Below are 26,562 nucleotides of genomic sequence, written 5' to 3' on the forward strand. Positions count from 1 at the left end.
AGAAGATTAGACAGGTTTATTGATGGGGATAATAGATAGAAATAGTTAGGTATATTTCATATTGGGACCGCCACGTGTAAGCCTGGTCACTTCTTGCAGCTTCCCTTATTTCTTATGTTCTTATGTTCTTATGTTAACGCGAAGGAAACAGACTGAGAAAAACACAATCGATGAAATTCCCCAGCTAATTGCTCTAATTCCTTTTTTTTTTTTTTGAACATGGATGGGTTATGTAATAAGATAAAATTATGGTGCAGTATAAATATAATTTTCTTTTAAGTACAGAAAACTTCGAAGAGTTTTCAGAGAAAAGTTACAACACTAATAGACTAAAAAGGAAGGATAAATTGAAATTGAATGATTAGTAAATTACAAGAAATTATATAATTATTATATGAAATGAAAATGAGCTTTACTAAAGGAAAACACATATTTTTTTATCAAATAAAAAATGTTTTACACAAAATATTTCTTTACTCATTTAAGTGTAAAATAATTACATAATTCACCACTGAGGCCATAAATGATGTTATTAAGTAAGGTGTCTATTAAAGTGCCAGCTAATGCGTGTTATAAGCTCACCTACTGGAGTGGAGTTACTCTAGGAGTAGTTTTCCTGTCTTCCTTTGTATTCCTCAGGGACGCTGAGTCACCTTGGACAGCTTGATCGCCTGGCGAAGTGTTGTCACAGATCTAGCAGTGGTCCACAGGAAGAATCAACAGTTGCTGAAATAATCATATAAAATTAATATTTATACTAGAATGAGTATGGACGACTTTAGTCTCGGGAAAAGGAATGTGTGCGTGTGTTGATCTTAATTGTGACTCTAAGTTGAGGGAATTATCAGTGACTAATTAAGGGCCCGTCAACCGGTCGTAGTCAGTTCACTATTTCCTCACAATGAGTCTTAGGAGTGAGTGTCTGATATTATGTATGGTGATAATAACATCATCATGACATGGCAAACAAAATTATATAGGAATGGACAAGGAATAATGGAGAAGGGATAGCGAGAGCTGGACGCGGGGCGAGGCAGTCCGGACGCCGGGAGTGAGTCTTACTACCAGTTCACTCTTCACTTTCACTAATGCTTTGTTCACTCACTCCGTTCCACAATGTTTAGTGTTTTTTTCACTCACCCACGATTTTCCATGTAGTTTTTTTAGTTTTTAGGCACAGTTTTCAGGCATTGGTTTATCCCACGCTGCGACACCATTTATGTTCCCCTATTTGGCTGTTTGTCACGCCAGCAGCAAAAACATTTTATTTAAGGTAGCATGGTATGAGTAGGCTTGAAAGAATGTTTGAATGAAGTCAATATATACAATTTATATACACCAACAAGAGTTCACTCGTTACGAGGTATTGCAGTAACGTGGTGGTGTTTGGTCTCTGATTACTGGAAACACTAACAATACGTCACTGTGTTTTGTATCAGTGAAACAGTGACATTACTCCTCTTAGTTTTATAGTTTGTTTAGAGTTTGTGCACAAACTTGTAGCAGTGAGTTCAGCGGAGATAATCGGCAGGCTTGCTTGGTAGCACTACTCTTGTCACACGGCCAACCGGCTGCCAACTGCCTCGGGAGGGTGCAGCCGGCAACAGCAGTGGACGCAGACATATCACTAGCACCTCGTGATCAGTCTGTGCTAGGTGGCGACATTTCAACAGATGCAAAACAATGGAAATTTTCACCATGGAATTTTCCTACACTACACGAATAAAAATTCTATCTATTCCTACCTTACCTATCCTTACTTCCCTATGGTTACAAGGCTAATGTACTTAAATTTCCAGCAAAAAGGAAAGATAGATGTTGGCAGAGAGAGTTGAAAGATTTTGACTAGGCAAGGTGTAAGCATGGAGGCGCAGTTTCGAAGAACAATAGGAGGAACCCTATCAGGTCCATAAGCCTTCTGAAGATTTAGACCAGCGAGGGCATGGAAGACATTATTGCGAAAAAAATTTTAATAGGTAGTATGAAGAAGTCAGAAGAATGCAGAAGAAAGAGGAACAAGCCCTAAATCATCCACGGTAGAGATTTAGCAAGTGCACGAGCGAAGAGTTTAGCTTTAGAGATAGATATAGTAGCAGTGATGAAATCTGGTTGAAATAAATGAGGGAAAGAACAAGCAAAGTTATTGGAGATGTTTTTGGTTAGGTGCCAGAAGTCACATATCGTGTCAAAATCTTGAAAGATTTTGACACTTTCTATTAATGAAGTTTTTAGCCAGTTGGAGAACAGACTTGACATGGTTCTGGTCAGAAATATAAAAGTGCATGAGATTCTGGTGATGGAAGGCTCAAGTAAATTTTGTGAGCCACCTCTCTATCATGTATAACACGATAACAGGCTGTGTTAAACCAAGGTTTAAAAGGTTTAGGTCGAGGAAAAGAGTGAGGAATTTACGCCTATACGCTAGAACTAGCACTTCTGTTATGTGCTCGGCACACTGAGACGGGTCTCTGACACGGAAGCAGTAGTCATTCCAAGGAAAATCAGCAAATGGCAGTCCCCCAACTAGCGGAGGCAAAACACCAGAAGCACCACCGCTAAGGGGGGATACTGAGTAAGGATTGGAGCGATACAAATAAGAGATTGTGATCAGGAGGAGCCCAACGGAGATTATAGGGTAAAAGCATAAGCAGAAGTATTAGAGGTTAGGAAAAGCTCAAGAATATTGGGCATATCTCCAAGACAGTCAGGAATACAAGTAGGGTGTTGCACCAGTTACTCTTGGTCGTGGAGGATAACAAAGTTGAAGGCTAGTTCACCAGGATGGTCAGTGAAAGGAAAGGAAAGCCAAAGCCGGTGGTGAACACTGAAGTCCCCAAAAATGGAGATCTCAAAATGGAAGAGTCAGAATGTACTCCACCTTGGAAGTTATGTAGTCAAAGAATTTCTTATAGTTAGAAGTGTTAGGTGAGATGTATACATCTCAGACAAACTTAGTCTGAGAGCAACTGTGTAGTTGTAAACAGTTGGTAGAAAACTGGGAAGATTCAAGAGCGTGGGCACGAGAGCAGGGTAAGTTGCTGCGCATATAGACGCAACAATCAGCTTTGAACTGAAAATGAGGATAGAGAATGTAGGAGAGAACAGAAAATGGGCTACTGTCAGTTGCCTCAGACACCTGTGTTTCAGTGAGGAAAAAAAAGGTGAGTTTTAATGAGGAGAGATGGTGTTAAAGGGTACTAAGAAAGAAGAGCCTCTCCTAACCCTCTCTTCCAACAGCCAACATTAAAAGAACGAAATAATGATACTTTATATTACAGCAGCAATCACCCAGCAAGAGCACCATTTTAAGGTGACTAATATATGAATACATACCCTACGTAGCGGCGGCGGTGGATCACTGTGCGCACATAAGCAAGAAAACAGACAACGAGTCCGAGAGCACAGTTCACTCGTTGCTGCCCTGCTTCTACAGTTCTACGAGAAATTCATTCCATTCTATTTTACCTATCTTTTGTCACGACAGTGCAGTTTTTTAGTCTAGAATCACTTTCACAACTTCCTCTTTAACACGGACCACAAAACATGCCTTCAAACCTTGTCCTTACTGAGGTGCTTACTGTTTAGCAGTACTTTACCGCTTGGAGCCTCACAGCCACTTGTTATGTGTTAGGTTAGGCATTTTCATCAAATTAGTGTAATTTAATCACTGAATAACTATCACAATTATAGTCCTTTATAACATATTTTCATTCATTTTGCACCACACAGTGATCAAGTGTATGTACTACACCAATCCAGTCACGCAAAACAACATTGCAGTGCAACAGAGAAGATTAGCACTACAGTACAGACTTACCCGGCCACAGTCACGATTATCGCTCCCCCACTTGAGTTGTGAACAGTCGGCAATCCCCACACACAAGGAACATCACTGGTTAAAGATACTGTATAAGTGCGACAGTCCTACATCACGCAATCCACTGCCAGGACTCTGTGACTTCAACTTAGTCCTGTTGATCATTCACTCGCCCAAACACTGGCCTTTATCAGCAATTCCGTGGCCGGGACAAGACACATGAAAGTCCTTCCTCTGAGCAGCAGGAACATTATCCACGAGAGCAGAGGACAAGATACACGACCGTCCTTCTCAGCAACAGGATCACAGCATACGAAAGCAGAGGACAAGACACACGTACGTCCCTCCTCTGAGCAACAGGATCACTATCCACGAGAGCACGGGCCAAGACATACTTACGTCTCCTTTGAACAGCAGGATCACTATCCACGAGAGCAAGGAACAAGATTCATATACATCCTTTCTCTGAGCATCAGATCACTATACACGAGAGCAGAGGACAAGACACACATGTGTCCCTCCTCTCAGTAGCAGGATCACTATCCACAACAGAAGAGGACAAGACACATGAGCGCTTCTCTTCTCAGCAGCATTATCACTATCCATGCTAGCAGAGGTTTGCTGTGTCGCGGGATCTTTTCGTTCAAACTCTTGTCCTTGGAGCTGGCATGCCCTGCAAATATCTAGCTGTAGCGGCGTTACATCTATCCAAGGAGCTGTATGCATAACAATATATGTACTTCAACGTAACAAAACTTTTCTTGCTAATTGTTGTACACATAACATAACCCATTAAACTTAACTTAAAAATAAAGCTTAAATACAGTGCCATGTGGCCATCAGTAAAGATGAACACAAGAGTGAGTGAAGCTGTTAAGCTGTGAAGCAACTGGAGGCTTTCATGTGGGTTACTATCAACCTGTGGATCGGTAACCGCTTCTTATCTTCCTGCTTTTCATTTTCATCCTTACATTCTTCCGTTCCTCCTTGGTTCTCTCTACAAAAAAAAATAAATAATATAAAATAAAATTATATATATTATATATATATATATATATATATATATATATATATATATATATATATATATATATATATATATATATATATATATATATATATATATATATATATATATATATATATATATATATATATATAATTAATATGTTCCTATATAATTTTTTTTTTTTTTTCTGCAACTCTGGTTTGGAAATCTTCTTTCAACGCGGCAAACATTTTTCCACTTTTTGTGCCCTTGGCTGTCCTCCTCCACCCACAACACAATACAGGTTACGATATTCAGTATCATATTGAGATTTCTTGTTTCTCTCGTGTATGATATTGCAATATGGGATTCTCCTATTTTTTTTATCACCTGCATTAGTAGTAGTAGTAGTAGTAGTAGTAGTAGTAGTAGTAGTAGTAGTAGTAATAGTAGTAGTAGTTGTAGTATCAGTAGTGGTAGTAGTAATAGTAGTAGTAGTAGTAGTAGTAGTAGTAGTAGTAGTAGTAGTAGTAATGGTAGTAGTAGTGTAGTAGTAGTAGTAGTAGTAGTAGTAGTAGTAGTAGTAGTAGTAGTAGTAGTAGTAGTAGTAGTAGTGGTAGTAGTCCTCCAGTGGCACTGTACAACTATTTGCGAGGCTGAAATAATCATGTACACGTCAAAGTAGAAGACCTACATATACACATTTTTAAAAGAAGCCTGTGAGGATAAAATAGTAAAGAGACAGTAATTTTTTTCGTATTTCTAATGGTTGACAGTCAATGTATACTTGTTATTTTTAACGTAGAGACTTTGCTATGCAATGTGGCTGTAAGAAGCGGCACTCATACCGTAGTATTGCTCTATATTCAGAATAATTATTTTCCATAACACGTAAAAGGTGAAAAAATCCTGGAATTATTTTAGATGTTTTTACTTCCGTTTTCCTAATGTGTTTGTCTCCCTTTTTTTTTTTTTTTTTTTCCGACGTGCCCAGAGCAACTCCACCCACCGCACCGTATGGCTGTGAAGTATGGCGTTATTTTTATTACTTTTTATTAGGACATGACAGCTTTGCGCCATAGCAGTGGCGGCTCGTCAATAGGGACTGCGAGACTGCAGCCCCCGCAGTGGATTTCTAGGATTCACGAAAATAATGTTAATTTATTTATGTTTGACTATCATTCACATGAAAACACCAATTATCATATGTTTATATAAAAAAAAATGCTGCAAAACAATGAGGAAGTACAGAAATGATTTACTATTTAATGATACGAAAGCGGGGAGAAATGGGGAGAGGCTTCCCGGGCGGAATGGCGAGTGTGGACTGCGTCCAGTGCAGTCTTGTCTCGGCCGTTGTTGTGGCTAGGTGAGTGTTCTTGGGTCGGTCTTATTTTCGATCGTGTTTTTCAATTTGTCAGGGATGATTTTAAAATATTATTGATCAATAATGGCTTGTGCTCAATCTTGATTATCATAGATGGTGTAAAATCACAGAAACATCGTATAAAATAGTATTTTTTTCTTTTCCCAGGTAGGCCTAGCAGTATTTTGCAAAATGGCACAAGAAGCAAAGACGGTTTCTGCATTGAAAGAACTTGCACTTGCCATGATTTCAATAGAGAAGATTTCTATGAATAATATGCCAGGTTTAAATGAAAAAGTTATTGATCTGTTTGCACAAAACAGGAACAGGAGAATGGACTTCCTTTTCAAAAAGCCTAAGCCAGCACTAAGGAAGTCAAGCATTTACTGTTAGGATAAGACCTAAAGAATTAAATAATTATCTATCTATCTTTATAATCTATCAATCAATGGTATGTTAAACAATAACAATAAAAGCATTTAAGATTTTATTTGTCTGAATGTGAGACAGCCCCCCCATCAGTAACAGTCACGAGCCGCCACTGCGCCATAGGATAGGACCTGCATTCGAAAAAGGGTCATCCACCTGGCTTGCACCCGCAGATTGCTGACCATTCTGTCGGCCACGATAATGTTTTTGTATTAATCATCGTGATTAGTTTTATTTAATTATTTATTTTTTTGCTTAAGACTTGTTTTGGTTGTACGTGTTAAGAGTATAAAAACAAAATGAGGAAATAAGGAAAATAGAATTTTTTTTTTTGCGCTTTTCACTTTCCATCACATGTCTCGTTGCCTGTGTTAAGGAAATAAATCAATGACAAACCCACGACAAGGTAACAAAAGGTCCTTGTTTTTCATTTCCCACATCATCACTTTGGTTCAGCGTAATGAAACACGACAATCCAGAGTCTTACACGTTTTGCCCGGTATAGTTTTACGAAGTGAGTGACGTTTCTTATCTTCTATTTTCCACCACGCAGGTTTGGTTGTCGTGAAACGCGGCAGTTTGGTTCCGTAGACTATCACTCGGTTAACTAACACTAATATAAATTATACTGTGTGAGAGTCAAGTTCCCATCCTTCATTTACCAGATTAGTTTGGTTGTATGTGATGAGAACAGAGTAACGCCAAGAATAAATATAATCAAAGTAATAGCAGAAACAAATATGAACAGAGAAATGGTAAGAAGAATTAAAGGAGAATGCAAGAATGCCTAATGTAATGCCCTACATGTACACCAACCAGTCGCTGTATGAAGCACACATACGTCACTCCACATATCCTCTCTCTCTCTCTCTCTCTCTCTCTCTCTCTCTCTCTCTCTCTCTCTCTCTCTCTCTCTCTCTCTCTCTCTCTCTCTCTCTCTCATTTATTCATGAAATGGTGGATAGATGTTTGCTATCCAATGGGAACGCAGCTTCAAGCCGCATCAAATGATGAAGGAAGCCTTATTTAGATGTTCTGCATTGCATCCATAACAAACTCCCTCCCTCTCTCTCTCTCTCTCTCTCTCTCTCTCTCTCTCTCTCTCTCTCTCTCTCTCTCTCTCTCTCTCTCTCTCTCTCTCTCTCTCTCTCTCTCTCTCTCTCTCTCTCTCTCTCTCTCTCTCTCTCAAGTAATATGATTTATATTTGAGAAGCGTCTCTCACGGATGACTGTGATTGAACAGAACTGGGTGAGAGACCAAGACTACCTGCTCGTGACTGGGTGACTGACTGACTGTGTTTCTGACTGGGACTGAACTCAAACTGATCTGATGCTGGCTGTATTTATCTGAGCTAAGGACTGGAAGTGGGTGTGAAATTCCCTTGAGAGGGAGAGAAAGGGGGACGAACGCAGGTGTTATCCTTAATGTCATGTTATTGGCCGAGTTTACCTTGAATGGGATCACGTTTTCTTAGTGTCCCCGTGTTCCGGTTACCTGCCATTCGGGCATTATCCTTATTATTGCTATAAGTAGTGTAAGGCTTATTTACCCATTTTATATCATGTAGTATTATTCTCTTCATAATTTAAGTTCTCTATATCTTTGTATGTATAAGGAAGGAAGTATAATTGAGGTGAAATACGTTGAAAACGAGGGGAGCTTGAGTGGGCAACAACACATTCCAAGGAGGGGAAAAATCAGAGCGCCTTAGGTCGTGAGGAAAGGTGGAGGGAAGGCGTCTCTCAGGGAAGGATCTTGGTGTGGATTGGTGATGGAGTGAGTTTGTGGAGGTATTAGTGGTGTAGCGGTATAACCTTGATATCCAGGATCAGGTTAGTGAGTCTTTTGTGGTACCAAGAGCTCTTGTCCGCTGAAATTCGGTTGTTGAGTTGTGCCGGTGACGCTGTTGGGAGGGGTCATAGGTCAAACTGGCAGCCATTTTGTGAGTGGAGGTTGTGGTGTTAACCTTGGAAGTTGGTGTTGTGGTGTATTGGTGATTTTGGGGACGATGTTATGGTGCTATGGATAATCTTTGGTGATAATGGTATTCTTTTGTGAGGCTTGAGGAGGTGAAATACGGGAATTATTGTCTGGGGACGCGGAAGTGGCGTCCGGGTAAATTCCTGCGGTTGAGGGGAAACATTTCTGTGACTGGTGGAGGTGTAAACGGGTTCTGGTGACGTGGGAAGTGACGAGAACGTCATGTAGTAACGTGTGCTACCTCATGTTGTTTGTGAATTATTATTAGTATTAATATATGTGCTTGTAACATAGAATAATCGTGTTTTCTACTCCCCCAACAACAATCTGGTATTAGAGGTAATTCCAGGTGTGCTGAGTCAAGGTAAAGGTGAAGTAAGAGATAATTCTGGCGATTTCGGATAGGTCGGGTAGGCACTCGAAGCCTTTAAAAATCCAGACCTTTAAAACTTTCCGGGATCAGTGTAACGTCCACTTTCTTGGAGAGATAACCGGGATCGTACGATCGCAGGTAAGTAGGCGATCGTGACACTAAGGACTGGAAGTGGCTGTCAAATTCCCTTGAGAGGTGTCACTGCTATAGGGTGCGGGTGGAGCTCTCGTCCTGTGGTCTCCTCATGGGTGTCCTGGTGAAGACCGCATCCTGGTCTGAGCTGCCAATGGGACCCAATGACAAGCAGTGCACCTCTCTCTCTCTCTCTCTCTCTCTCTCTCTCTCTCTCTCTCTCTCTCTCTCTCTCTCTCTCTCTCTCTCTCTCTCTCTATAATATATATATATATATATATATATATATATATATATATATATATATATATATATATATATATATATATATATATATATATATATATATATATATATATATATATATATATATATATATATATATATATATATATATATATATATATATATATATATATATATATATATAAGTTATAAAATTCTTTAAATAAATAAATAAAATAAAGATATCAGTTTTTGTGTTTGATTTACTCACACAACACTTTTCACAGTACAGAGAGAAATAGTTTTGTGTTTATGGAGAAATACAAGGCAATGATTTATTTACATATATAAGTTTGCAAATATGAGATGTCTGCTTGGAAGGTTTGAAAGCGTCCCCAGGCGGGGTATGAGAGTACAAACTGTTATACTGTACATACTAAATGCAGACATCACTTATCAGGTAACAATTACTTCTTATAAGTTTTCTTTAAAATAACAAGTTATTTCTTTGATGAACTTAACACTATTTAACAAGAATAGTCAAGTTTCTCACTCCAAAGAATTCCTCTATTTTTATTGCATTTACATTAGTAAATCAATATATCTTAATGTATTTTCTGCTAATTTTTTGAAAAAAAAAGGATATCTGAATAAACACTGAGTTTCATCCCCTATGTCATTAAGATCACATAAAGAACAAATCCAGTTTTCTACACTTGCATTCCTTTACCTACCACTTATAATAGGTAGCTTATTATTTGCACACTTGAACATACTTATGGCAAATGAGTGTTGTTTAACGAGAACAGATAAATACTTCTGTAATTTTCCTTCCATTGTCATCATCCTATAATGAAGACATGCTGGCCTGTTATGAGTTTCTTCAGACAATCTCCGCCAATAAATATCACAAGTCCTTAACTTAAAAGTTTCTTTTAACCAATTACCACTTGCATTTGGTACTTGGTTGTACAAATGTGACATTCCATTTAGATTTGATAACTTATATGTAATTATCTTATCAAACCAAAGTGCTTTATATACACCCAGATCATACATTGTCTTAATAAACTTATACAAAATATTTGATATCCTAATGTCACTGCCGTTTGCAAATAAAAATAAAAAAACTTATAAGCCTATCATCAATTAATTCAGAGATATATCTAGAACCTGTTTCACCATACAACATGCAAGTTGACTATTATCTTATACTCTTGTATTTACTGGCCAATTGTGGCATTTACCTCAGCTAGTACTATTACGTTACTCAGCCTGTAGTATCATAGGAGCCAACAAGTGTACACAGATGAGAGCCTATTAAGAGAGTATTTTCTTTCACTAGGCTCGCACCATGAAAATCTCTCTATTTTTTTTTATATCAGTTTCACAACTAATTGGCTATATAAACTATTGAATCTGAAAATCGAGCACCAAGCACTTGTGTTCCTGTGTGTGTGGGGCGGGGAGTCTTACAACGCGTGGCACAGCTCACAGCTGTGCCACACAAGGGTCTGCATCTAATACTTTCGTCGCCGCAGCCTGGTTGTCTTGGCTGAGGCCGAGCTAGAGCACAACTTTTCCAAACCCTCCTCCAGACACTGCACGATGACGGGCGCCCCGTCCCCAGGCTTCCGCCCCTCACAGTCTCCTCCAAAGTAGGCGAAGCTGTTTTGAGTTGTCAGGTGCTCTCGTGACTCTTCTGGGTTCGCACACATCAATCTGAATACCTCCACCAGCCATCTGGCGGGGTCCCCTTCCCGGCCCGGCTCCAACTCCTTGGCATGGTCCCTCTCCTGTGCAGTTTCCAACTCCTTTGTATGGTCTCCTTCCTGTCCAGCCCCCAACTCCTTGGCATGGTCCCCCTTCTGTCCAGCTCCCAACTCCTTGGCATGGTCACCCTTCTGTCCAGCCCCCAACTTCTTGGCATGGTCCCCCTTCTGTTCAGCCACCAACTCCTTGGCATAGTTCCCTTTCTGTCCAGCCCTCAACTCCTTGGTGTGGTTCTCCTCTTGTCCAGCCTCCAACTCCTTGGTGTGGTCCCCCTTCTGTTCAGCCCTCAACTTCTTGGTGTGGTCCTGCTCCTGTCCAGCCCCAATCTCTACCTCCCTCCACCGTCTATGCTCCAGCCACCGCAGGAGGGCGTTCTTGAAACAGAATCCGCTTGGCACTGCGATGTTCCACTCCCGTGTGGCAAACCATTTGAAGAAGCTCTTTTTGTGCCGAGGCATCCATCGCTCGGGCTTCAGGCGGGAAAGAAGTACTTTCCCCATCAGCTGTACCTGGCGCTCTGCGGGTGTCAATGTCCCCAGCACCTTAGCCTCTGTCAAGGCAAAGCTGCAGCGCCATGTTCCATCTGCAGCATTACTAAGCTGCATGGTGGTGGTGTCCTCAGGAGTGAGGAAGGGTCTGGAAACTTGCTCCAGCCATGGCACCTCAAGCACTGGCACTAGGTCCACGCCGATCAGCAACAATGGATACTCCCGCCCCTGCCAGGCCAGAGAGAGTCCCACGCCCACTTGCGTGCTGGTCAGGCCCGGCGGCACCAGGCTCAGTCTTTCGTCCTGCAGGGTATAGCCAGCGAGGCACCAGTGCACCTTCTCGTACAAACTGGCCATAAATCTATTACCCTCAAGGTGGGGATTGTCAGTCTTTACAGAAATCTTTAACCTGCCCTTCAACGGGGCTTCTTTCTTCCCTCTCTCGCTTACAGTTATTCCTACGTCATCCTTGTGAATCACGAGGTTTATATCAAATTCGTCAGGGGCGTAAAGCTTAGAGCCATCTTGAGAACTGCCCGCCAGCCTCAGGTCACCACAGTAGGTGGGGTCAGCGGATGACACCTTATTCATGATGATGCTTATTTCCGCCATGACCGCCTCCTTTACCTCAAGGGCCTCGCCTTTTGATAGATCCACAGCCACCTGCTGAGCCTCCTCCTGCAGCTTTTGCAGGCCTAAGGATTTCACAAGAGTTCTTATGACTCTTTCGGGGTTATGACGGTCGACAATATCTAATAGATTACGCTTATACTTATAATACATATTGTGAAATACTTTAAAATTTTCTCTCACCTGTGTGGCCGTGGTACCCGCGCGGCAAGGAGGGTCCTGCGCCTCTTGGTGTGCCAGGAGTTCAAAAGTACTTTTGTGGCCAAACATAGCGGCCAGGTGGCGGGGCGTCTGGCCATAGGTGTCGTATTGCTGTGTGTTGGCGCCGTTGCTCAGCAGGAGCGCCACGCAGCCATCCTGGCCGTGCGAGGCCGCCTGGTGAAGGGCGGTGGTGCCGCAGGTGTGGTCCAGCACCTCGTCCACTGGGAAGTGACCCTCTTGCAGTATAAGATGAGTCAGCTGCAGGAGACCTTTGCATGAAGCAAGCAGCAGGGCGGCGCGGCCATCAGGTGAGGAGACATTCTTACCCATGCCCTTCTTGTGGCCGTCAAAAAGATCCTCCTGTATACAGAGCGCTGTCCGTGCTGCGGTCTTCTCGTGATCTGCCTTCAAGCGAAGCTCCATATTCTCCAGTTTTTCACGCTCCGCCATAAAGAGCTTCTGTGTGCAAAAAGGAAGAGAGCGGTGAATATATGAACAAGTAAATAACCATTTATTGCTGTGTACACATAGGTATGTTACAGAAATCGAGGATTATGTACGTATTGTTAAGAGGGCAAGGAAATGTTTGTTTACACTGTTTAAATCTGGCAGGTTGGGCGGCCATGTCAGAGAGCGGTGAGTTGTGTAGAAAGAGAGAGACAGAGGGGACGCAGTGACGCCTAGCTCCCTCAGGCGCCTTGCCCCGCCTTCTGCTTTGCTTTTGTGCCTTATCTCCGCAGATATGACCCTTGTGTACACCTGTGAGAGACACTGACTATAGTAAGCGACAGTGACTGTGGTGGTAGCCTGTGACCTGTGATTTACCGGTAAAACTGTATACAGTGGTGGCGTTCACCCCTTTTCTTTGTGCCCCCAACTTGCCCCCGTAACCTTGAACTTGTACGTGAGTGGTTTCCGTCAATACAAGGCAGCAAAGGAATCCAGTGTTTGCTTACACCCTTCCCCTGAGTGTGTGAATAGCCAGACAGTGGGAAAATAGCCTGGTAAGTCCTCGTTCTAGCCCGGACTCCGCCCTGACAACTGTATCTTCGCCTCAAGAGACGGGGTCTGCAGATGTGTTCTGGAAGGTCTACATGACGAAGGTGGGGATGACGTGACAGTATATTCGCATTTGTCTGTCTGATTGGAGCTCTTTAGTAGACAAGATTAAAAATACAAGTAGCTTAATTGGTCAATTAATAGAATCAATTAGTAAGTTATGGAATAAAATACCATAATTAAGCTGCATAATATTCATAAAATGAATAAGAAGTTTCTTCTGCAAAGATAGACTAATGAAGATGTTTGGTTCAAAAGGGATGCTCAAAACTGTGGCTATATAAAATCCATGTTGATGCTTCTATTTTCTTTTTTTTTTTTTTTTTATGTAGGAGGGACACTGGTCAAGGACAACAAAATCTAATAAGAAAAAAAAAAAAGCCCACTGAGACGCCAGTCCCAGAAAAGGGTCCAAAGCGGTGGTAAAAAAATGAATGATAAGTGTCTTGAAACCTCCCTCTTGAAGGAATTCAAGTCATAGGAAGATTGAAATACAGAAGCAGGCAGGGAGTTTCAGAGTTTACCAGAGAAAGGAATGAATGATTGAGAATACCGGTTAACTCTTGCATTAGAGAGGTGGACAGAATAGGGGTGAGAGAAAGAACAAAGTCTTGTGCAACGAGGCCACGGGAGGAGGGGAGGCATGCAGTTAGCAAGATCAGAAGAGCAGTTAGCATAGAATAGCGATAGAAGACAGCTAAAGATGCAACATTGCAGCGATGAGAGACTGAAGACAGTCAGAGGAGAGATGATGAGACGAAAAACTTTTGATTCCACCCTGTTGAGAAGAGCGGTATGAGTGGAAACCCCCCAGACATGTGAAGCATATGGTGAACACCATCTAATAACCGAAGCATTTAATTTCTCTTATGGTGTCTGAGAGTTTTATAAATGAAAAGCAATGAAAGCGATTTGTGTATAGGTGAAAAATTAAACAATGTCATTAATTAATTAGATCTGGACTAGAATTTCCCCAGGGAAAGCATACATTTTATTATTTTTCTTTATCATGTTTTTTTTTCTTTTTTTTTATATAAATGCTGGCCATGTGCTGTCCCAGATGAGAACACAGCAAATCAGACGAGGATAACATATGGTACAGCATACACAAATAAGTGACTTTATTGTTAAATAATGTCTTATCTTGTACAATACTCCACACACTTTCGAAGCGTTATGACACGTGTCATCTATGGGGGGTTTCCAATCTAAATTTTCATCAATCTTGTTCCTGAACATTTTTTGTCCAGTTCACCTGGTTTACTGTCTCACCTTCAATTTCCAAAGGTGGAAAATAATCCTTAAGTGATGTGTTTTGGAAATATTTAATTTCAATATCATTTTATCCACTGACAAGTGGCTTTTTATTTACTAATTGCATTTGAATCTAGGTAAAGTATATTTTTATTGGTAATTAACACATTTATGTCACTGACATATATTGTGAACTAAAATTTTCTGCTCGCATTAATAATGTCATATATATATATATATATACGAGTATATATATATATATATATATATATATATATATATATATATATATATATATATATATATATATATATATATATATATATATATATATATATATATATATATATATATATATATACGCACAATTCTGATCTCTGAATTTTCTGACTGGGTCAAAGCTAACTTAGTATTGTTCAGTGCCACAAAAACTCAATTCCTGCATCTATCTATATCGCCATAAGCAAGGACAGCATCATTAAATAGGTAGATAATTAGAAAATGACAAATTCCCAGGGCCAGATGACATCTTCCTAGAGCACTGAAGGTATGCAAAGGTGAGCTTCGCGAGCTGTTGCTGCAGTATTTAAGGAGTCATTAGAAAAGGGACAAATACCTAAGAGCCAATTTCACAGTTGTTTGGTAACATTCCCAAATGAAAGCCTTAAAGGCCTGGTGTCAGGCATTACCAACACCTCGAGCCAATTTCACAGTTGGTGTTTTGATGGTTTCGGTAATCCTCAACTTGGTGACTATCATAACAAAACGAAAAGCGCTGATTCGGTAATGCTGGTATGCAGGAGCAGCCTCATCAGATAAAACGAGTCAGTTCTTGACAAAAGAATTAACCATGCCAACACTAAAAAGGAGAAAGATGTGACAATACGTCACCGGCACCTTCAACATGCCTTATCCATTATTATGGTGACATCTTGTGATTTAAATTCCTCCCTTTGAATGTTTGTCTAACATTCACCAAACTGCTGTGCCAGCCAGCCACATAATAAGTCATCTATTTCTCTGTCCCTCATTGCTGTACACACACGTAGAAATATTTCGGATTTTATGGAAATCATCCTAGCCTACTATTCATGAGACAGTTACTGTATTTCTGGGTGAAATTATGATTTTTTAATCATAATCTATGCAATGAAAGAACTAGCAATGAACTTAATGAATTAAATATTAAGCTAAACTTAGTTTAACCAAATCCAGCCCTCTGATGGAAACGGTAATGTTATTTCAGTATTTTCCAATATTTTTTTTAGGTGACAAATTCCATATACTGTATGCGTGTGTCAGGATTATTAAAGGAGTGTGACCAAGGAGGCGTAGCAGACGAAATAAGGGCGACAGGTGCTGAAGTTTTCATCAGCTGGTGAAGTGAGTTCATGCCGCCATCCAAATTCTTCTTAAATTCTATCATATTATATATATATATATATATATATATATATATATATATATATATATATATATATATATATATATATATATATATATATATATATATATATATATATATATATATATATATATATATATATATATATATATATATATATATATATATATATATATATATATATATATATATATATATATATATATATATATATATATATATATATATATATATATATATATATATATATATATATATATATATATTATAGCCGCCATCCAAATTCTTCTTAAATTCTATCATATTATATATATATATATATATATATATATATATATATATATATATATATATATATATATATATATATATATATATATATATATATATATATATATATATATATATATATATATATATATATATATATATATATATATATATATATATATATATATATATATATATATATATATATATATTATAGCCTACGAAGTGTTGCTGTACTATTAAATGTATAAAATGATAACATGTACACTTTTTTGTGTCGATAGATTTCCTTACTGGTGTAAGGCAGTAGACACCTGCCGAAACGATAATTACACCCAGTGAGGTCTAAAGCACTGTTCAGGGAGGTGCTGTGAACTTATCATTAAACCCAGCTGTGACCTCACTGAACGTTTCCCTTTGTGTCTCACAACACAAGGGGGCAGTCACAGCCTGCCCTCTGAAGACAACTCTCTTCCTCCTCACAAAACTACAAGCACCTAATAACGCACACACCCTTCACTCAAAAATTTTAAAATCATTATGGCGACTCCTACACCAGCCTCGGATTCCTCATCTGGGGAGGGGACCATGAATGTCCCCCAGGTCAGACTGCCTTTCTGTCGACGACCCTAAGTGTCTTGACACCCCCCTCAACTTTTTCTTCATTAACTTCTGCAACATTCGTGGTCAAAGATCTAATTTTCAATCTGTAGAACACCACCTCTCCTCTTCTAAACCTCATCTTTTTTTCCTCACTGAAACTCAGGTGTCTGAGGCAACTGACAGTAGCCCCTTTTCTTTTCCCTGCTACTTTTTCTATTCTCATTTTCGATCCAAAGCTGGATGCTGCGTTTATGTGCGCAATGACTTAACCTGCTTTTGTGAATCTTTCGAGTTTTCCACCATCTGGCTACGACTACAGAGTCACTCTCAAACTAAATTTATATGTGCTGTATACCTTTCACCTAAGTCCTCTGACTATAAGAAATTCTTTGACTACTTAACTTCCAAAGTGGAACACTCTTCCCTTTTGCAGAGATCTCCATTCTTGGAGACTTCAATGTTCACCACCAGCTTTGGCTTTCCTCTACCTTCACTGACCATCCTAGCCTTCAACTTTGCTATGCTCCACGACCTAGAACAATTGGTGCAACACCCTACTCGCACTCCTGACCGTCTTGGAGATATGCCCAACATTCTTGACCTTTTCCTGACCTCTAATCCTTCTGCTTATGCTGTCACCCTTTCTTCTCTTTCTTCTCATATTCCGATCACAATCTCATATCTATATCTTGTCCTATCGCTCCAATCTGCTCCAATCTACTGCTTCCGTGTCAGAGACCTGTCTTTGTGTGCTGAGCGCATAACAGAGGTGATAGTGTCTGGCATGGAGGCGTACATTCCTCACTCTTTTTCTCGTCCTAATCCTTCTAAACCTTGGTTCAGCTTGTTCTCGTGCTATACATGATAGAGAGGTGGCCCACAAAAGGTACTTAAGCCTTCCATCACCAGAATCTCATGCACTTTATATTTCTGCCCGGAACCATGCCAAGCCTGTTCTCCGACTAGCCAAAAACTCCTTCATTAACAGAAAATGTCAAAACCTTTCAAGATCTAACTCTCCTCGTGATTTCTGGCATCTAGCCAAAAATATCTCCAATAACTTTGCTTCTTCTTCTTTCCCTCCTCTATTTCAACCAGATGGCACCACTGCTATCACATCTATTTCTAAAGCTGAACTCTTTGCTCAAACCTTTGCTTAAAACTCTATCTTGGACGATTCAGGGCGTGTTCCTCCCTCTCCTCCACCCTCTGACTACTTCATGCCACCTATTAAAATTCTTTGCAATGATGTTTTCCTTGCCCTCGCTGGCCTAAACCCTCGGAAGGCTTATGGACCTGATGGGGTCCCTTCTATTGTTCTCCGAAACTGTGCCTCCGTTCTTGCACCTTGCCTAGTCAAACTCTTTCAGTTCTGTCTGTCAACATCTGCCTTTCCTTCTTGCTGGAAGTTTCCCTACATTCAACCTGTTCCTAAAAAGGGTGACCGTTCTAATCCCTCAAACTACCGTCCTATTACTTTAATTTCCTGCCTATCTAAAGTTTTTGAATCTATCCTCAACAGGAAGATTCTTAAACATCTATCACTTCACAACCTTCTATCTGATCGCCAGTATGGGTTTCGTCAAGGCCGCTCTACTGGTGATCTTCTGGCTTTCCTTACTGAGTCTTGGTCATCCTCTTTTAGAGATTTTGGTGAAACTTTTGCTGTTGCCATGGACATATCAAAAGCTTTTGATAGAGTCTGGCACAAGGCTTTGATTTCCAAGCTACCCTCCTACGGTTTCTATCCTTCTCTCTGTAACTTCATCTCAAGTTTCCTTTCTGACCGTTCTATTGCTGCTGTGGTAGACGGTCACTGTTCTTCTCCTAAATCTATTAACAGTGGTGTTCCTTAGGGTTCTGTCCTGTCACCCACTCTCTTCTTATTATTTATTAATGATCTTCTAAACCAAACTTCTTGTCCTATCCACTCCTACGCTGATGATACCACCCAGCACTTCTCCACGTCTTTTCATAGACGTCCAACCTTTCAGGAGGTAAACATATCACGCAGGGAAGCCACAGAACGCTTGACTTCTGATCTTTCTAAAATTTCTGATTGGGGCAGAGCAAACTTGGTATTGTTCAATGCCTCAAAAACTCAATTCCTCCATCTATCAACTCGACACAACCTTCCAGACAACTATCCCCTCTTCTTCAGTGACACTCAACTGTCCCCCTCTTCTACATTGAACATCCTCGGTCTGTCCTTTACTTATAATCTGAACTGGAAACTTCACATCTCATCTGTAGCTAAAACAGCTTCTATGAAGTTAGGCATTCTGAGCCGTCTTCGCCAGTTTTTCTCACCCCTCAGCTGCTAACTCTGTACAAGGGCCTTATCCGTCCATGTATGGAGTATGCTTCACATGTCTGGGGGGGTTCCACTCATACTGCTCTTCTAGACAAGGTGGAATCAAAAGCTTTTCGTCTCATCAACTACTCTTCTCTTAACTGACTGTCTTCAGCCTCTCACCGCCGCAATGTTGCATATCTAGCTGTCTTCTACCGCTATTTTCGTGCTAACTGCTCTTCTGATATTGCTAACTGCATGCCTCTCCTCCTTCCGCAGCCTCGCTGCACAAGACTTTCTTCTTTCTCTCACCCCTATTCTGTCCACCTCTCTAACACAAGAGTTAACCAGTATTCTCAATCATTCATCCCTTTCTCTGGTAAACTCTGGAACTCCCTGCCTGCTTCTGTATTTCCACCTTCCTATGACTTGAATTCCTTCAAGAGGGAGGTTTCAAGACACTTATTCATCAATTTTTGACCACTGCTTTGACTCTTTTGTGGGACTGGCATTTCAGTGGGCATTTTTTTTTTATTGGATTTTTGTTGCCCTTGGCCAGTGTCCTTCCTACATAAAACAAAAAAAGAAAAATCCCTCATGATCCCCCTAAGCGAAGGTGCCTCTGGCGTTTTGCCTCTGCTAGTTTGGGGGACCTGAGGAGGTATTTTGCTGAATTTCCTTGGAATGATTACTGCTTTTGTGTCAGAGACCCATCTTTGTGTGCTGAGCTCATAACAGAGGTGATAGTGTCTGGCATGGAGGCGTACATTCCTCACTCTTTTTCTCGTCCTAAACCTTCTAAACCTTGGTTTAACACAGCATGTTTTCGTGCTATACATGATAGAGAGGTGGCCCACAAAAGGTACTTAAGCCTTCCATCACCAGAATCTCATGCACTTTATATTTCTGCCCGGAACGATGCCAAGTCTGTTCTCCAACTAGCCAAAAACTCCTTCATTAACAGAAAGTGTCAAAACCTTTCAAGATCTAACTCCTCTCGTGACTTTTGGCATCTAGCCAAAAATATCTCCAATAACTTTGCTTTTTCTTCTTCTTTCCCTCCTCTATTTCAACCAGATAGCACCGCTGCTATCACATCTATTTCTAAAGCTGAACTCTTCGCTCAAACCTTTGCTAAAACTCTACCTTGGATGATTCAGGGCTTGTTCCTCCCTCTCCTCCACCCTCTGACTACTTCATCCCACCCATTAAAATTCTTCGCAATGATGTTTTCCATGCTCTTACTGGTCTAAACCCTCGGAAGGCTTATGGACCTGATGGGGTCCCTCCTATTGTTCTCCGAAACTGTGCCTCCGTGCTTGCACCTTGCCTAGTCAAACTCTTTCAGCTTTGTCTGTCAACATCTTCCTTTTCTTCTTGCTGGAAGTTTGCCTACATTCAACCTGTTCCTAAAAAGGGTGACTGTTCTAATCCCTCAAACTACCATCCTATTGCTTTAATTTCCTGCTTATCTTATCCGGCGTATCTAAAGTTTTTGAATCTATCCTCAACAGGAAGATTCTTAAACATTTACCACTTCACAACCTTTTATCTGATCGCCAATACGGGTTCTGTGAAGGCCGCTCTACTGGTGATCTTGTGGCTTTCCTTACTGAGTCTTGGTCATCCTCTTTTAGAGATTTTGGTGAAACTTTTGCTGTTGCCTTGGACATATCAAAAGCTTTTGATAGAGTCTGGCGCAAAGCTTTGATTTCCAGACTACCCTCCTATGGTATGGGTCTATCCTTCTCTCTATAACTTCATCTCAAGTTTCCTTTCTGACCGTTCTATTGTTGCTGTGGTAGACGGTCACTGTTCTTCTTCTAAATCTATTAACATCTATCTATACACTGAACATCCTTGGTCTGTCCTTTACTTATAATCTGAACTGGAAACTTCACATCTCATCTCTAGCTAAAACAAGTTCTATGAAGTTAGGCATTCTGAGACGTCTCCGCCAGTTTTTCTCATCCCCCCAGCTGCTAACTCTGTACAAAGGCCTTATCCGTCCATGTATGGAGTATGCTTCACATGTCTGGGGGGGTTCCACTCATACTGCTCTTCTAGACAGGGTGGAATCTAAAGTTTTTTGTCTCATCAACTCCTCTCTTCAGCCTTTCTCTCACCGCCGCAATGTTGCATATCTAGCTGTCTTCTACCGCTATTTTCATGCTAACTGCTCTTGTGATCTTGCTAACTGCATGCCTCCCCTCCTCCCGCGACCTCGCTGCACAATGCTTTCTTCTTTCTCTCACCCCTATTCTGTCCACCTCTCTAATGCAAGAGTTAACTGATATTCTCAATCATTCATCCCTTTCTCTGGTAAACTCTGGAACTCCCTGCTTGCTTCCATATTTCCACCTTCCTGTGACTTGAATTCCTTCAAGAGGAAGGTTTCAAGACTCTTATTTATCAATTTTTGACTACTGCTTTGACCCTTTTATGGGACTATTTCAGTGGGCACTTTTTTTATTGGATATTTGTTGCCCTTGGTCAGTGTCCTTCCTACATAAGAAAAAGTAGTAATTGTAGTAGTAGTAGGGGGGAGAGAGAGAGAGAGAGAGAGAGAGAGAGAGAGAGAGAGAGAGAGAGAGAGAGAGAGAGAGAGAGAGAGAGAGAGAGTGCGCACATAGACAAACAGCCTCACCTGCTCCAGACTCTGTTGCTCCTCGTTGGGCATCATGTGCACTGGAAGGCGACCATGTGTGTCCGGTATGTATGGGCAGCCCCCAAGGTCCCTGATCAGGAGCTCGGCCATGCCTTTGTGGCCAGCCTCCAGGGCAGCGTGGAGGGCAGTGCCACCAGAGGCTCCATTAAAAAATGTCCACCCTCCTGCCCTATGCAGGAAGGCGGCAATCACGGGGCAGTTGGCAGCTGCAGCCTTTGCCAGGAGGTCGCTCAGTGCTGGTCGGTCAGTCTCTTTTCCCCATCGCCAGGCTGCCTGCCAGGGAGTATTTCCCTCGATGGTTTTCACCAGATTGTCGATGCCCTCGACAAGGGCGCTGCTGAACTTTTCTAAGCGACGCTGCTCTGCACGCAGCCGGCAGCTGTAGGCCTGTGAGGAAAGGAGGGTCATGACATCAAGTAAGCACCGTGTGCAGAGAGAGAGAGAGAAAGAGAGAGAGAGAGAGAGAGAGAGAGAGAGAGAGAGAGAGAGAGAGAGAGAGAGAGAGAGAGAGAGAGAGAGAGAGAGAGAGAGAGAGAGAGAGAGGTGGGGCAGCTATGCAGAAGTGTCATTAAGTGTCACAAATCTAAAAATGCGTGTACAAATAGAACTTTACCTAGTCTGAAAAAAAAAATAAATAAAAATAAAAAAGAAACATTCTCACATTATTCCAAATATTAGGTTTGACAAGCATTATTACAATTTCTTTTAGGATTATAATGATACACTAAACATTACACTGAAGTGTCCTTTTATGAAATGACAAGATTTTGTTGCACGATCTCTGATGTTGGACAGCTTTGGTGTGCTATAGGTCTGTCACGTGCAGCACTAAAACCTGAAACAGAAGATACTGAAACACAAAGGATCATCCTCTAGAACTAACAGACCTATTACTCATCAAAGTTTTTCAACCACTTTCCACTCTACAGAGGAGTTACCGCTGAGACTCGGGTCCAGTACCGGTGCTCATCCTTACCATTACAGTGAGGTAGTTCTGTGAGACAGGGAAGGAAAGGTACTCACGGTGGTGAGGAAGGCCAGCACCCTGTGAGTCACGTCGGGGCTTTGCCAAGCCTCCTGCAGCAGGCTGGCAGACAGCGGTGCACTGCTACCCAGTAGCAGGCTGACGGTGTTTATACGGTCAGTGGTGACAGCCAGTCTGAGGACGGAATGGCCACCCAGGAGCTTTATGGGCGCGCCCATACACAGGAGGGTGGACACCGCCTGCACGTCGTCCCGGCGACTAATTGTTGAGAGCAGCTCCTTATGCAGGTCTTCAGGAGGCGCGCCGCTCTGCCAGAGAGAAGGGAAACCATGGTGCTGATGATATTGCAACGAAAGGTATATAATATAATATGATGTAATAATATAATAATGTTGTCACAGTTTTCAGAAAGTTTCGCTTGGTGGCGACGTAAGTGTTCACTGGTGGTTGTGGTGATGTGCCAATGTGCATTGTTATGACCTGTGTGTGTGTCTGTACTTTTTATTTTATGTAGTAGGAACACAGACCAAGGGTAACAAAAATTCAATAAAATAAAAAAAGACCACTGAGATGCTGGTCCCCGAGTAGAATCCAAAGTGGTAGTAAAAAAATTGAAGGATAAGTGTCTTGAAACTTCCCTCTTGAAGGAATTCAAGACACAGGAAGGTGGAAATACAGAAGTAGGCAGGGAGTTCCTGAGTTTACCAGAGAAAGGGAAGAATGACTGAGAATACTGGTTAACTCTTGCATTAGAGAGGTGGACAGAATAGGGGTGAGAGAAAGAAGAAAGCTTTGTGTAGCGAGGCAGTGGGAGGAGGGGAGGAATGGAGTTAGCAAGATCAGAAGAGCAGTTAGCATGAAAATAGCGGTAGAAGACAGGTAGAGATGCAACATTGCAGTAATGAGAAAAGCTGAAGACAGTCAGTTAAAGGAGAGGACTTGATGAGACGAAAAGCTTTTGATTCCATCTTGTCTTAAAGAGCGGTTTGAGTGAAACACCCCCTCACCATGTGAAGCATACTCCATGCATAGATGGATAAGACCTTTGTACAGTTATCAGCTGGAGGGTGGGGATGAGAAAAAACTGGAAGAGATATCTCAGAACGCCTAACTTCATAAAAGTTGTTTTAGCTAGAGATGAAATGTGAAGTTTCCAGTTCAGATTATAAAATAAGGAAAGACTGAGGATGTTCAGTGTAGAAGAGGGGGACAGTTTAGTGTTACAGAATAGGAGAGGATAGTTGTGTGGGAGATTGAGTTTAGTTGATAGATGGAGGAATTTCATTCTAGAGGCATTGAACAATACAAAGTTTGCTTTGCCCTAATCAGAAATTTTAGAGAGATCAGATGTCAGGTGTTCTATGGCTTCCCTGTGTGAACTGTTTACTTCCTGAAGGGTTGGATGTCTATGAAAAGACGTGGAAAAGTGCAGGGCGGTATCACCAGCGTAGGAGTGGATAGGACAAGAAGTTTGGTTTGAGGGTCATTCATGAATAATAAGAAGGGAGTGGGTGACAGGACAGAACCCTGAAGAACACTACTTTTAATAGATTTAGGAGAAGAACAGTGACCGTCTACCCCAGCAGCAATAGAACGGTCAGAAAGGAAACTCGAGATGAAGTTACAGAAAGAAGGATAGAAGCCGTAGGAGGCTAGTTTAGAAATCAAAGCTATGTGCCAGACTCTATCAAAAGCTTTTAATATGTCCAAGGCAACAGCAAAAGTTTCACCAAAATCTCTAAAAGAGGATGACCAAGACTCAGTAAGGAAAGCCAGAAGATCACCAGTGGAGCGGCCTTGACGAAACCCATACTGACAATCAGATAGAAGGTTGTGAAGTGATAGATGTTTAAGAATTTTCTTGTTGAGGAGAGATTCAAAAACTTGAGATAGGCAGGAAATTAAAGCGATAGTACGGTAGTTTGAGGGATTAGAACGGTCACCGTTTTTATGAATAGGCTGAATGTAGGCAAACTTCCAGCAAGGAGGAAAGGCAGAAGTTGACAGACAGAGTTGAAAGAGTTTGACTAGGAAAGGTGCAAGCATGGAGGCACAGTTTCGAAGCCCCATCAGGTCCATAAGCCTTCCGAAGGTTTAGGCCAGCGAGGGCATGGAAAACATCATTACAAAGAATTTTAATAGGTAGCATGAGGTATTCAGAGGGTGGAGGAGAGGGAGGAACAAACCCAGAATCGTCCAAGGTAGAGTTTTTAGCAAAGGTTTGAGCGAAGAGTTCAGCTTTAGAAATAGATGTGATAGCACTGGTGCCATCTGGTTGAAGTAAAGGAGGGAAAGAAGAAGAAGCAAAGTTATTGGAGATATTTTTGGCTAGATGACAACAGTCATGAGGGGAGTTAGATCTTGAAAGGTTTTGACACTTTTAATGGAGTTTTTGGTTAGTTGAAGGAGTTTTTGGTTACTTGGAGATCAGACTTGGCATTGTTCTGGGTAGAAATATAAAGTGCATGAGATTCTCTTGATGGAAGGCTTAAGTACCTTTTGTGGACCACCTCTATATCATGTATAGCACGAGAACAGGCTGTGTTAAACAAGGTTTGGAAGGTTTAAGTCGAAAAAAAAAAAAAAAGAGTGAGGAATGTACACCTCCATGCCAGACACTATTACCTCTGTTATGCACTCAGTACACATAGACGGGTCTCTGACACGAAAGCAGTAGTCATTCCAAGGAAAATCAGCAAAATACTTCCTTAAGTCCCCCTAAGTTTCTGGAGAGAATGTGGCGTGCCAAATGTAGGAACAATTAGTGTAGAGGATGCTGCTCGTTTCTCTTTTTTTTTTTCCCCTTCTGCAGGAGTTGCTGATCCAAAGGCCTGGCTTATGCATGATCCCGAGCCACCTGTACTATTCAGATCAAGATCATGTGTGTGTGTGTGTGTGTGTGTGTGTGTGTGTGTGTGTGTGTGTGTGTGTGTGTGTGTGTGTGTGTGTGTGTGTGTGTGCGGAGGACAAGAATGGCCCCAAAAAGTTAAATTTATTTCCTAAGGATGCCAAGAGGTGAGTATAGTAGCAAATAAGAGATGAAGGTGTACATAAATAAATGTTTACTCATAGTACTTAAGGGATGCAGTTGTCATTTTAAGAAGACTATGAAATAGATAGTGCATTTGTTGAATCAGACACAACCTATACATATTCACTTCAACTCTCATGACGCATCTCACTAGCTAGAGCTCCTCGTGCTGAGTATTATAAAGCTTATATATGTGTATCACATACTGACGCCAACCACGATTTTTTGAACATTTATTAGCTTTCTTTCGGACGGGTTAAGATTAGGCGAGTTAGAAAGTTAGGTTACTTAGGTAGGTATGCTAAGTTAGGTTAAGTTAGGTTAGGTTGATCAGATTTGGTTTGGTTAAGTTAGGTTAGGTTGGTAGGTAGGCTAGGTTTGGTTTGGTAACGTCGTGTTAATTAGGTTAGGTTAGGTTAGGTTTTGTTTGGTTGAGTTAGGTTAATTAAGTTGGTTAGGTTTTGTTTGGGTAAGCTAGGTTAGGTTAGTTAGGATGGTTGGCTAGGTTTGGTTGGCTAGGTTAAGTCAAGTTAGGTAGGAAGGTTGGTTAGGTTTGGTTTGTTTAAGTGAAGTTAGGTAGGCTGGTTAGGT

At 41.1% G+C, this 26,562-nt stretch overlaps 1 protein-coding gene across 9 annotated transcripts in view; it reads right to left on the minus strand.

Moving 5' to 3' along the window:
- Nucleotides 1–9,556: 9,556 nt before the first annotated feature.
- The window catches only part of LOC135093632 (ankyrin-1-like), a 61,636-nt gene continuing 44,630 nt past the window's right edge, over nt 9,557–26,562 (minus strand). For all 9 annotated transcript variants that reach the window (XM_063993067.1, XM_063993068.1, XM_063993066.1 and 6 more), the window contains 3 exons: nt 22,979–23,248; nt 21,935–22,342; nt 9,557–12,862 (listed from right to left, as the gene is read on the minus strand). In XM_063993067.1, the coding sequence (XP_063849137.1) occupies nt 10,832–12,862; nt 21,935–22,342; nt 22,979–23,248 (2,709 nt within the window). In that variant the 3' untranslated portion in view covers nt 9,557–10,831. The remainder of the gene's footprint in view (nt 12,863–21,934; nt 22,343–22,978; nt 23,249–26,562) is intronic.

This window comes from Scylla paramamosain, chromosome 43 (genome assembly GCF_035594125.1).
Source record: "Scylla paramamosain isolate STU-SP2022 chromosome 43, ASM3559412v1, whole genome shotgun sequence".
Lineage (NCBI taxonomy): Eukaryota > Metazoa > Arthropoda > Malacostraca > Decapoda > Portunidae > Scylla > Scylla paramamosain.